General features: G+C 44.7%; 2 protein-coding genes across 2 annotated transcripts in view; both read left to right on the top strand.

Moving 5' to 3' along the window:
* The window catches only part of LOC310795686 (putative E3 ubiquitin-protein ligase HERC6), a gene marked incomplete at both ends in the record, with an annotated part of 143,213 nt that overhangs the window by 45,875 nt on the left and 83,714 nt on the right, over window positions 1–13,624 (top strand). The window lies entirely within an intron of this gene.
* LOC310795478 (putative E3 ubiquitin-protein ligase HERC3) overlaps window positions 1–13,624 on the top strand; it is a gene marked incomplete at both ends in the record, with an annotated part of 53,570 nt that overhangs the window by 36,924 nt on the left and 3,022 nt on the right. The window contains 4 exons of the mRNA XM_083657530.1: window positions 236–410; window positions 10,013–10,133; window positions 11,247–11,460; window positions 13,006–13,115. Of these exons, the coding sequence (XP_083513656.1) occupies window positions 236–410; window positions 10,013–10,133; window positions 11,247–11,460; window positions 13,006–13,115 (620 nt within the window). The remainder of the gene's footprint in view (window positions 1–235; window positions 411–10,012; window positions 10,134–11,246; window positions 11,461–13,005; window positions 13,116–13,624) is intronic.

The raw sequence follows: 13,624 nt of genomic DNA, 5'->3' as shown, positions 1-13,624 counted from the left end.
CATAATTTCTGTAAAGAGTTTTTCAAATGCCATCCAGTTCCATTATATTGGAGAAAAGGCAAAGATCTCTGGGGCCGATATCTCTAAAACTCAGGCAACTAACACAAAATGATGTAGATGGATAAATAGCACTCCAGGTGAGAGGAAAAATATGTATTTTGGATTTTAGGGTAAGCTGGCCTTAGCTTTAAGATGTTCCTATTTAACATGATGTCTTCCTATTGCTTGTGATCAGTGTTTCTCACAGGTTGTGACCGAGTGCCCATCCTGGGCATGGACACGATCCAGATGAGAGTCGCTGTCCTCGCCAACTCCACTGAACTCCATTTCCCAGAATCCCTCACCTGTCATAAACTGCTTCTGTTGCCCATCTACCAGAGATACCCAGCCAAGAGGACGATGCACAACAGGCTTATTTGGGCTATTAATCACAACAGAATCTTCTGGAAGGAATAATGCACAACAGGTGTAGGAACAGGCAGGTTAGGTGAAGAGGGAGGATTAGTTTCAAAATATAATCTATTATTGCTGCTTACTGTAGCCTACCTGTTAAAATTAGTTGAACTTTGATGTCTTTGTTACTTTTGAGGTATTTCGCCACCAAAATCTGCCAAATATTTTATATATGTATATAATACTATTAAATCTTAAAAAATTATCTTATACTTTGCTTGATGACACTTATTCATGTTCAATGTTAAAATCGTATTCCATAATATGATGCTTTAAACAACATTGGATACATTTACACCCTAGTGCAGTTTAGCGGTATTAACATGTTGGTATAATGGTCGGTATAATGACATTGTTGGATTTATACCAAAGGGTTAGATGCAACATTTCACCATATTCATTTAGCTTTGGTGGGTTCCCAAAACATAAGGGGGTCAATGTGCAGAATGATGACATTTAAGAGTGTCTAGATTAAGAGCAATTTGTGTGGCACTTCCTGCTCCCAAATCAAAGCTTATTTCTACACTGATACAAATAAATTCATATAATTGTTTTGTTTTATATAAATAAACACTGGTTTTAGTGTACTTCGTTATTACACCTCTGCTGCTATAATCTCACTATTTTGCACTTTATAACTTGGCAAATACAAATACTTATTCTATTCATATTATGTAAGCTTTAACCTTCAAACATGGAGTGTAAAAGTATGCAGCATGTTCTACAATTTAGTAATTCAAGACACCGATATGTTTTTGCCTATTATACCTTTACAATAAATAAATGTTCACTCTGCAAACCTTTAATGGTTAAAGAAAATGTGTTATTGTTTTTTTTTACATGAAGATATGTGATTTTGCTTTATGCTTTTTTAAATTTTAGATTTTTTTTTCAGGCATTTTATGCTTTATTGACAGACGTATAGTGAGAGAAAGACAGAGGTGTGGGAGAGAGAGAACATGCAACAAATGACCACAGGGCACATTTGAACCCGGGTCACCGTGAAGGACTGAGCTTACATGGTACACATTCAACCCAGTGAGCCACCGGGATGCCGCTTCTGACCTTAATTTTAAAGTAATTACTTCATTCAACAGCCAATCAGAAACAATCCAACACCAGACAGGTAGGTCTGTGGGTTTATCTGTGTGACTGTGGTCATTTGCAGTCATCTGTGTTCTGGGACCAGGGGTCAAAACCTGCTGTGGGAATCCTCCTTTCAGTATAGTTTATTTATTATTTATTTTAACACTTTTTTTTACATTTTATTTAAAAATATATATAGAACAATATAGGAACAAGACAAACAGGCTCAGACACAGGAAAATAAAGGAATTTAAGGGAAAAAATACATCGACATTCAACATTACAAGGTGCTTGTGTTTGCTAATGTAACAGATTAATCTGGTTCACGTATGAATTTAACCAAAACACCACCATTTTCCTCGTTTTGTGTGCTGTAATTGAATGTGTTCTGTTGTTGATGTGTGTGAACGCACCCACGTTGGTGACGTCGCTTTGTGCACATGCGCACAGTTCCAGACACGGTTGGATGGGAAGATGGCGACGAGTTCAGGTGTGTCAAGTCAAGTCAAGTCAAGTCAAATTTTATTTATATAGCACCTTTCATACACAAAGGCAATTCAAGGTGCTTTACAAAAAAATAATCGAAAAAACAAGCAGCAAAGCAATGCACATATAAAAAAACACATAAAAAAACACAGCCGACAGTTTTAGTTAAAATATATACTCAAATTAACAAACATGAAACATTATTTCTGTTTTAAATAAGTTACAAGGCACTCTTCAGTATTATTATTACATGTACAGTCCATTTGTTGGAAATGTACAGGAAAAATCTTTTTAAAATTACAGGCCGAGAGAGGCAGTAGTTTAGTAGCAGTTAAAAGCAAGAGTAAACATAAAGGTCTTTAGCTTGGATTTAAAAATAGGCAGAGTAGGGGCAGATCTAATGTGTTCAGGGAGTTTGTTCCAGTTATGAGAGGCATAGTGGGAGAACGCGGCTTCACCATGTTTAGATTTGGTCCTTGGGACAATTAGTAGACCAGTGCCTGAAGATCTCAGGGATCTGGATGGTTCATAGTGTAGAAGCATTTCAGAGATGTAGTGTGGGCCTGACCCGTTGAGAGATTTGTAAACTATTAGCAGAATTTTAAAGTCTATTCTAAGATTTACTGGCAGCCAATGCAGGGATTTGAGAACTGGTGTAATGTGTTCAGCTTTCTTGGTTCTTGTTAGAACTCTAGCAGCCGCATTCTGAATGAGCTGAAGTTGTTTAACAGCTTTTTTGGGAAGACCATTGAAAAGACTGTTGCAGTAGTCTAGCCTGCTAGAAATGAAAGCATGAATTAGTTTTTCAAGATCTTGTTTGGACATATAGCCTCTAATCCTTGCTATATTTTTTAGATGATAGAAGGCAGATTTTCTTATAAGCTTGATGTGGGAGTTGAAATTTAGATCAGAGTCAATAATAATGCCAAGATTTTTTACCTGGTCCTTTGGCTTCAGAGATAGGGATTCGAGGTGAGCAGTAACTTTGAGCCTATCTTCTTTTTTGCCGAAGACAATTATCTCTGTTTTGTCTTTATTAAGTTGGAGAAAATTCTGGCACATCCAATCATTAATTTGCGCAAGGCACTGACACAGTGACTCTATGGGGGCATAGTCATCCGATGAGAGGGCTATGTAGAGTTGGGTGTCATCTGCATAGCTATGATAAGCTATTTTGTTTTTTTGCATAATTAGGCCCAGAGAGAGCATATAAAGGTTAAACAGGACAGGACCTAAAATTGATCCTTGGGGTACCCCACATGTCATTTTGGTTTGGTCAGATGTGTAGTTGCCAATGGAGACAAAGTAGTTCCTGTCTTGCAGATAAGATCTGAACCACTCTAGGACCGTGCCGGAAAGCCCGACCCAGTTTTCCAGTCTGTCCAATAGAATTTCGTGGTCAACCGTATCAAAGGCAGCGCTGAGGTCTAGTAACACTAAGATTGAGATTTTACCTGAATCAGTGTTCATTCGGATGTCATTTATAACTCTGATAAGCGCAGTTTCGGTGCTATGATGGGGTCGGAAGCCTGATTGGAAAGGATCTAGGAGGTCATTGGAGGATAGAAAGGTATTGAGTTGTTGGTAGACAGTTTTTTCGAGTATTTTGCTAATAAAGGGAAGATTTGATATTGGTCTGTAATTGCTGATTATAGAGGGGTCGAGGCTACGCTTCTTTAGCAAGGGCTTAACAACTGCAGTTTTTAGAGATTTTGGGAAAATGCCTGTAAGAAGAGAGGTATTAATTATCTTCAGTATGTCGGTCGCCAGGCAACTGTAGACATTTTTTAGAAAGCTTGTTGGCAGGGTGTCTAGGCAACACGATGAGGATTTAAGGCCTCGTATCGTTTCTTCTAGTTTCTTGTGGTCAATGACATTGAACTGAGTCATGTTAATTAAGCACCTATTCTGTGGGTGCGGCGGAGCCACATTTGTTCTTGATGTGGAAATAGTTAGTCTGATATTTATAATTTTATCCCTAAAGAAGGTCGCAAATTCATTGCATTTGACATTGGATAGAAGATCAGGGGCAATTTGTGGGGGGGGGTTTGTCAGCCTGTCAACAGTGGCAAAAAGAGTGCGAGCGTCATTGGTGTTTTTGCTGATAATGTCGGAGAAGAAGAATTTTCTGGAATTTTTTAGTTCCTGGTTGTAGGAGTGAAGACTATTTTTATAGATGTCATAATCGATGTGAAGTTTAGTTTTCCGCCATTTGCGCTCGGCTTTCCTACAATCTCTTTTTTTGTTATTTACAGAGGGAGCGTTTCTCCATGGTGCTTTTTTCTTACCGGAGATTAGTTTAGATCTAATGGGAGCTACAGCATCAATAGCCTTTAGGGTTTTAGAATTGAAGTTATCTAGGAGATCATTGACAGAGGCTGAGGAGAGGGAAGGGGCCAGCGAGAAAGCCTCCATGAACCGTGTGCTAGTACTCTCGTTGATGTAACGCTTTTTGATGGTTTTTGACCGAGTAAGAGCGATAGGGGTGATCTTGAGTTCAAGAAAAATACAGAGATGGTCGGACAGAGCAACATCACTAGCTGAAAGAAACGATGACTCAAAGCCCTTGGTGATAAATAAATCTAGGGTATGGCCTCGATTGTGAGTGGGCCCAGAGACATGTTGTAACAGGTCAAAAGTGTCAAGGAGGTTATTCAATTCTTTGGCATTATTATCATTGGGGTTGTCAATATGAATATTAAAATCTCCTGCAATAGTTAAACAGTCATGTTCTATGGAGATTATAGAAAGGAGTTCTGAAAATTCATCAAAAAAACTACTAGAGTACTTAGGTGGTCTGTATATAATCAGTAGTAAAATAGAGGGAGAGCACTTCAGAACAGCGGCCAGATATTCAAATGATGAAAAGTCGCCAAACGATACCTGCTTGCATTGAAAAGCATCAGAGAAAATAATAGCTACTCCTCCCCCTTTCTTACCGACTCTGGGGGCGTCAATGTAGTTAAAGTTAGGTGGGGCTGACTCATTAAGAACATATTCCCTGTTGTTTAGATCAAGCCAGGTCTCTGTGAGGAACATGAGGTCCAGTTTATGACTCGTAATCAGATCGTTTATTAGAAGCGACTTGCTTACAAGTGACCTAATATTTAGCAGTGCAGCCTTGATAGCTGCACTGCTAGGTTGAATTTGTAAATGCTTTTCAGAGTGTCCCTGGAGAACAGATACTAGGCTTGGTCCTGGAACAGGACGTGCTGAGAGATAATCTTTGTTTGTTCTGTAGCTAATCAGGGTGGGGATAGTTAGACATCTGATCGTTTCATGATCCTCTGTGACCTTGTTTTTGGGGCAGAAAATGCTTTTTTCTTCAGTTTTCCCCTTTGGGGCGGGCAGGGAGATTGAGGGAAGGGTGAGCGGGTGGGAGGGGGAGGTGGTTTTGAGGGTGGGGGGTCGGAACAAGGAGGTCTTGGGGGTGGGGAGGAGCGAGGGGGTCTTTGGGGTGGGGAGGAGCAGGGGGTGCTGGAGCGAGGGGGTCTTTGGGATGGGGGGGGGCGAGGAGGGGGAGATGTTGAGGGTGGGGAGGAGCAGGGGGCGCTGGCTATTCTGGCGTGAGTCTGTTCAGCCAGTGTGTTCATGACAGATGGAGAGGGCTGATTAGCCAGTTCTTTTAGGCCAGGAGTCTGTTCGGCCAGTGTGTTCATGACAGATGGAGAGGGCTGATTAGCCAGTTCTTTTAGGCCAGGCGGGGGGGTGCACTGCAGGCTAGCTAGTCCAGCGTCAGCCCGCTCAAACAGTTTGTTGGAGGTGCGGAGCGGGCTAGCTAGACTAACATTAACCTCCTCAATTAGCTTGTTCATGCCAGCTGAGAATGGCAGTAGGTGGAGGGAGGGGGAAAGGGAGGAGGGCGATGAGAGGGAGGTGGAGGAGTGGAGGGGGGGGGAAAATGAGGTCTCCAAGGAAACAGCTGGGGGGGCGTCGCTCCCCGCCGGGTAAACACCTGGGGGGGCGTCGCTCTCCGCCGGGTCATCAGGCCGTTGAGCTGCGGTGGGGGGCGAGAAGAGGGAGGTGGGAGAGTGGAGGGGAGGGGGAAAGAGTGGGGAAGGGGGGGTGGAGGAGAAAGGGGGGGTGGAAGAGAGGAGGGGAGGGGAGAAGATGAAGTCGTCGTCGTTTGGTGGAGCGTTGACCAGTTGAGCCACGGCGTCGACCTGTAGAGCCAGGACAGCGGCTGCCGGATGTGTGGCGTTGGTCAGTTGGGCCGGGGCGGCGGCAGGAGGTGGGGCGTCTTTGGTCAGTTGGGCCGGGGCGGCGGCAGGAGGTGGGGCGGCGACCTGTAGAGCCGGAGGTGTGGCGACTGCCGGAGGTGTGGCGTCATTGGTCAGTTGGGCAGGGTCGGCAGCTGGGCCGGAAGCTGCGTCGATCTGAGCATGGTCAGTGGCTGCAGGTGGAGCAGGGCTGGAGGAGAGCTCTGTGGCCGCTGCGTCAGGCTGTCTGTCTTGGGGAGGCTTTAGAGGGATCTTGACCTTGTAATAGTCCACCGTGTATAGTAGATTAGAACTCAGTAAAGCCTCGCCAGCACTATTGAGATAGCGCCCGTCCGTAGTGAAGAGGTGCTCACGCTGCCAGAACAAATTAAAATTCTCAATAAAGTTTACTTTATGTAGTGGGCAGGCGGTGGAAAGCCATGAGCTTAGGCCTAGTAGTCTGCTGAAGCGGTTCGTGCCCTGAGATGGTAAAGGACCACTGATAAAAGCCTCAATGTTTAGAGAGGCTAGCATATTCAGCAAATTGGTAAAATCAGATTTAAGTTTCTCTGATTCTTGCTTATAAATAACATTTTTTCCAATGTGCAGGATCACCCTAGTCACAGCTTTGTGAGATGTAAGTAGCTCTGTGATTTTTCCTGTTATGTCAGAGATTGCGTCTTGAGGGAAGCAGTATGTTTTGGAGTTTCTCCAACTCCTGATGTTTTTCACTGTATAATCTCCTACTCCTACTATCAGGGTTGTTATGGCTTGGGTGTCCTTGGGCTTTGAGACAGTGTTTCTTCCCTGAGGCCTTGTGCTAGCGCTAGCCTGATTTTCCCTCTCATGGAGCTGGGCAGCTATGTCAGCTGGAGGTGATCGAAGCAGGCCAAAACGATTCTCAAGTTGCAATTCCATTAGCGGAGGAGGGGGGGCTGTTCCTCCTCTCGTGACAGTAGTCCATGACCGCTCGTTTTGGTGTTTGTGGTTAAGCAGTTGACGACCCTCATCTCTCGTGCGGAGAGCCCGTGTCAGGCCATTAGCTTGCCGAGCCGAGCACCGCAGGCTGGAATTTAGGGAGGGCCAGCCTGTTGCTGAGCTGATTTCTGGGTTTTGTGGAGTAGTTGTGGATTCGGAAATCACTAATCTCTTTGGGATATGTCTTTGTTTATGCTTCGGGCTCGCAGTTTGGTTAGCGATGTTAGCACGGGCTTTCTCCGGAGCTGGCAGGCTAGCCGCATCAGCTAGCTCTAGGTTGGTAGCCATAGCAGTTTGACTCGGTAGCAGTGAGTCAGCATCCCTGAGAGCTAATGATAATGTACTCACGTTGCTCGTGACATTCCGTGCAATTTGACTCGATGGCAGTGAGTTATTTGAGAGATGAAATATCGTTGTTTCCAGTACGGCAATCCTTTGAAGATGATCACAGCAGCTTATATGAGGCATATTGTCCGACAGTCTCTGGAGTGCTAGGCTATGCTAGGCTATACTTAGCCTGGGTGAGCTCCGAAAGTGCTGTTAGTGGTGATTCCATAAAAATAGGTTAACGATTCAAAATGAAAGATCGTTACTAGAAAGTGGCGTAGTAGTAAAATCAGGGGGATAAAAGAAAAAAGAAAGTTTCGTAGTTAAAAAGCAAAAAGCTGGCAGAGAAGCAGGAGCAAGCAGAGAGGCGACTGTTTCTCTATCGGCAGCAAGGTGTAACCTTGCTGCCTGACAAACGCTTATAATTGTTTAATTTGTATCGAGTCTTGGGAGAGAAACGCCTATTATTATTTATTCTGCCCTACAAAGGAGAAAGCCAGTAACTCAGAGTGCAGAGCTGAGAAAAATGACTTTAAAGTTTTCTTGTCGTCCAGACAAAATAGTTGCAGGCAGATCATTAAATATGTGGCAATTCTTTCTTTTTTTAGTCAAGTTATTTATCCATATAAAAATATTTAGCTTAATCTTGACCTTTGGTGGTCAAAAAAGTTAATTTCAAGCCCTGAGAGCAGGTGGTGACATAGGAGTGAGTGAGAAAAGGATGAAATATTGGTGGTTAAGACTGAATAATGACATCACAACTGTTAATTTAAAATGAGTTATTCCTCTAAACGTGGCTTCAAATGCACCAAATTTTTCACGCTGGCGCCGTTCGGCCCTCAGCAAAACCTGGTAGCGAGGACATTTTTTGTGGCCCTCTCTATCATCAAAGTTACCCATCCATGGGTTACGGCATGACAATATTTGTTCGGCCCCCGGCAACAATCTGGATTTCTCATGTGGCCCCCCATGAAAAATAATTGCCCACCCCTGATTTAGCTGGAGCTCAGTCAAACTTTATTTCATGTTAGTTTTTATTGTCAATTAGAAAATGGTCGGGGGCCACTCTGCACCCTATTGCGGGCCGTATCTGGCCCCCGGGCCGCAAGTTGAGTATCACTGCCATAGAATATTTCACTCGCCACCCGGTTCCGTTTTTATGCCTCCGCCGGCGATAGCCAGGCCGGAGGCATTATGGATCCGGGTTGTCCGTCCGTACGTACGTACGTACGGCTGTCCGTACGTCCGTACGATGTTTGTTAACGCGATATCTGAGGAACGCCAAGGATGATCTGATTAGATTTTGGTGGTCAAAGGTCAAAGGTCAAGGTCACTGTGACCTCTCGAACGCCATTTTCAAGCTTGTTAACGCGATATCTGAGGAACGCTTAGACGGAATTTCATCAGATTCGCCTTAAACATTCACTTAGGCTCAAGGATGATCTGATTAGATTTTGGTGGTCAAAGGTCAAAGGTCAAGGTCACTGTGACCTCTCGAACGCCATTTTCAAGCTTGTTAACGCGATATCTGAGGAACGCTTGGACGGAATTTCATCAGATTCGCCTTAAACATTCACTTCGGCTCAAGGATGATCTGATTAGATTTTGGTGGTCAAAGGTCAAAGGTCAAGGTCACTGTGACCTCTCGAACGCCATTTTCAAGCTTGTTAACGCGATATCTCAGGAATGCCTTGACGGAATTTAATCAAACTTGTCTCAAACATCGACTTGGACTCAAGGATGAACTGATTAGATTTTGGTGGTCAAAGGTCAAGGTCACTGTGACCTCTTGAACGCCATTTTCAAGCTTGTTAACGCGATATCTCAGGAATGCCTTGACGGAATTTAATCAAACTTGTCTCAAACATCGACTTGGACTCAAGGATGAACTGATTACATTTTGGTGGTCAAAAGTCAAAGGTCAAGGTCACTGTGACCTCTCAAACGCCATTTCCAGCTTGTTAACGCGATATCTCACGAATGCCTTGACGGAATTTCATTAAATTTGCCTCAAACATCGCCTTAGACTCAAGGATGATCTGATTAGATTTTGGTGGTCAAAGGTCAAAGGTCAAGGTGAGCTCTCGAGCGCCATTTTCAAGCTTGTTAACGCGATATCTCAGGAATGCCTTGACGGAATTTAATCAAACTTGTCTCAAACATCGACTTGGACTCAAGGATGAACTGATTACATTTTGGTGGTCAAAGTTCAAGGTCACTGTGACCTCTCACACACCCAATTTCCAAGCTCTGTAACGCAACATCACCGGAGCGCCTTGACGGAATCTCTTCCAATTTGCCTCAAATGGCGATTTGGACTCCAGAATGAACTCATGGTGGAGGCATAAGTCCGCGTTGCGGTCGTTCTAGTTTATTTTTGACTTTTGGTCCGAATGAAACCTATTGGGTTGTACAGTGTGCCCAACCCGGAAGAGGGCATGACTTTGGCTCTCTATAAGTATTCACATTTCCTGTGTTTGTAGGCCGGAGGATGAGGAAGTGTTTGAGGAGATCCCACGGCTGCGTCTGGAGAGAGGCCGTCTGCTCCAGAAGATCAAAGGCCTGGAGCAGCAGCAGCAAAGCGCCCTCTCTCCCTTGCAGGAGGTACTGCACCACAGGCAGCGTCAAACTCCCCTTTTCATTGCTCTCTCTGCAAATATTCCATTGTTCCATTTGAACCCTGCTATACATGATATGTCCCACTTGATAGCTGTGTGTGCTCTGCAGCCACCCACCCACTCTGTCACCCATTTTTGCAACCATATAAACGAGTGAGTTTATCAGCCAGTACAGTCAACGGTGAAATGAGTTATAGAGACCAAAACCATTTTTGGAACCCGGCTGTAAACATGTTGATTTGAATAGGGGAGAATGGGGAATGACTCCCTTTAGCAGCTGCCTCAAGCTACAGTTCAAGGAACTGCAGTTTTTGGTACTTCCATGTTGGTTACATGCTGCCACTCCGACGTGCTGCCACTCCGACGTTCTGCCACTCCGAAATATCGGCACTCAGAAAGGGGGTCTATATTCCCCGTTTTTCACTAACCTCTCCCAGCCACCACGCCAAACCTAACCTCCCCCCATGCCTAAACCTAACCTCCCCCAGACCCTAACCCAAAACCTAACCTCTCCCACCCCCACGCCTAAACCTAAGGTCGGCATTGCGGCTTCTAAGGTGAACGACCGCCAGTCCGAATAATGGAAGTTAACGTTCGGAGTGGCAGCATGTCGGAAAGGCAGAGGAACCCCTTCCATGTTGGCCTCATTTTTCAGAACCGAAGGTCGGGCTTGGCATAAACACAATCACTATCTCTCTAATCCAGGGATGGCCAACTGCGGCCCTTTGCCCGGTTTTAAGTGGCCCGCCGTGAATTCTAAAAACAGAATGGAATATGGCCCGCCGCCCATGTAGCCTACATTCTACCGTTTCAACAACATCGCTGCAGTTTCAACAGTAGATGTCACTGCAGCTTTAAACACCTAGCCTACAGAGGGGAGGGGTGGGGAGGGACGAGGGAGGGGGGACAATTACAAAGCAGCAAGTTCACGTTGGCGTCTTCACGTTGCGTAAACATGGCTGAACCAAAAGTAAAAAGAAGGAAGATGGCAAACGAGTGCAGACAATTTCAGACACGGTGGGAAAATGAATACTTTTTCACTGAAGTCAAGGGGAAATGTGTTTGTTTGATTTGCAAGGAATCTGTTGCGGTGATGAAGGATTATAATGTGCGAAGACACCATGAAACGAAGCACCAGTCCTACACCTCGTACACAGGCACGGAGCGGGAGCAGAAAGTGAAACAGCTGGCAGCCAGTCTATTAGCTCAACAACAGCAGTTTTTGCGTGCCAACAAAGTACAAGAAAATGCCACAGCGGCTAGCTACGAGGTAGCTCAGCTAATCGCCAGGCATGGAAAACCCTTCTCGGATGGTGAGTTTATTATGGAGTGCCTCGCTAAAGTAGCCGGGATCATTTGCCCAGAGAAAACGCAAGAATTAAACAACGTCAGGATGTCCAGAAAGACAATTGCCCGCCGAGTTGAATAAAGAACAAGTATCAGACAAAGCGAGTGCATGTGAGTTTTACTCAATTGCGTGTGACACAGACGCAACGGACACAGCCCAGCTGTTAATTTTTTTGCGGGGAGTTGACGACAACTTTTACATCACAGAGGAGCTGCTTGAGCTTTGCAGTCTAAGGGTAAAGACATTTTTGAAGCTGTATCCGCTGCAATTGACAACATAAAACTGCCCTGGGACAAGCTGTGTGGCGTTACAACGGATGGCACTCCAGCAATGACAGGCGAGCGGAATGGAATGGCTTCTATGCTGTGCAGGAAGGTTAATGACAGTGGAGGTGAGGCTGTTAAAATGCAATGTATTATCCACCAAGAGGCACTTTGTGCCAAGGCAGTCCAGCTTGGTGATGTGATGAATATTGTGGTGAAAACTGTCAATCTAATTCGAGCACGAGCACTCAATCACAGACAATTCCAGGCCTTCCTGTCTGATGTTGATGCTGAATACGGAGATGTCATTTACCACTCTGATGTGCGCTGGCTCAGTCGTGGCTCACGTGCTTCAGCGTTTTTTTTCCCTGAGATGTGAAATTGACCAGTTTTTGAAAGAGAAAGACTGACCTCTTCATGAACTGAGTGACCCTTTATGGTTGGCAGACCTGGCTTTTTTAGTTGATCTGACAAGCCAGCTAAACACACTGAACAAGAGCATGCAAGGCAAAGATCAGCTTGTGTCTCAACTGTATGCAGACCTGAAAGCCTTCTGTGTGAAGCTCCGTTTATTTACATTTACATTTACATTACGACATTTGGCAGACGCTTTTATCCAAAGCGACTTACAATAACACATTTTTTGTCAGCAATAGAGCAATCAACTATGGAGCACAGTCTATGACAACTACAACTTCTGAAGGAACAGTGGTACAAGTTTAGGTTAGTGGTACAAGGTTGGTTAGTTTTTTTTTTTTTTTTTTTTTTTTAAGAAAGAGAGAGAACATAGTTAGATCAAGAAGGGCCCAGATGGAGCCTGAAAAGGTGTGTCTTTAGTCTTTTCCGAAAGATCGGCAGTGATTCAGCTGTCCTGACAGAAGGTGGAAGCTCGTTCCACCATTGAGGTGCCAGGGACGAGAAGAGTCGAGATCGGGATGAGCGACTTTTGAGCCCCCGTAGCGAAGGAGGGGCGAGGCGACCTGCACTGGTGGAGGAGCGAAGGGAGCGGTAAGAGGTTTGGAACCTGACCATGGATTGCAGGTACCGGGGAGCTGACTGGTGTACTGCCCTGTAGGCCAGTACCAGTGTCTTGAATTTGATGCGGGCCGAGATGGGAAGCCAGACACAACTACGCAGCTTCAATTTGGCACACTTCCCAACACTGAGGGAACTTAAAGCTGCTTTCCCAAATGCCAACCTTTCTACAAAAAAGAAATATGTGTCTGTGATCACATCTCTTCTGACAGAATTCAATCGCCGCTTCCAAGACTTTGCTGCCATTGAGAAAGGCATCAAGCTCTTCACTAACCCCTTCTCGACTGATGTGACAGAGGTTGATGAGAGCATGCAACTGGAGGTTATTGATATCCAATGTGATGATTCCCTGAAGAGTCGACATCAGCTTCTCCCCCTACCGGAGTTCTATCGGAGTTTGAAAAAGGCCAGGTTTCCTCTGATGAGACGTCATGCAGCAAGAATGATGAGTCTGTTCGGCTCCACATACATATGTGAGCAAACGCTTTCTCTGATGACTCTGAACAAAAGCAGACTGAGAACCAACTTGACTGACAGCCATCTCTGCGACATTCTTCGTATCTCAACAACAAGACTTACTCCTGACATGCCAGCTATTCTTCAGTCCTAGGCACAACTACACTGCTCCCACTGAGTGACCTGCTGTTCCCATCATCGGTGAGTTAAAAATATGACACCATTAGTATTTGTTGTGTTGACAACCCCATTTTTTTATAAAGATAATCAATCCAATTTAATGAATATCTCACAAACAGTAGCTTATTTGTTGTGCAAGGCCAGCTCATTTATTTTATTGTAGGCTACATGCTTATCCTGACCTGTATAATACAG

This window comes from Poromitra crassiceps (assembly GCF_964638095.1).
Source record: "Poromitra crassiceps genome assembly, chromosome: 21".
NCBI classification, from domain to species: domain Eukaryota; kingdom Metazoa; phylum Chordata; class Actinopteri; order Beryciformes; family Melamphaidae; genus Poromitra; species Poromitra crassiceps.
Note: the sequence above shows the minus strand (reverse complement) of the source record. Positions and strands in the feature narration are given on the sequence as shown.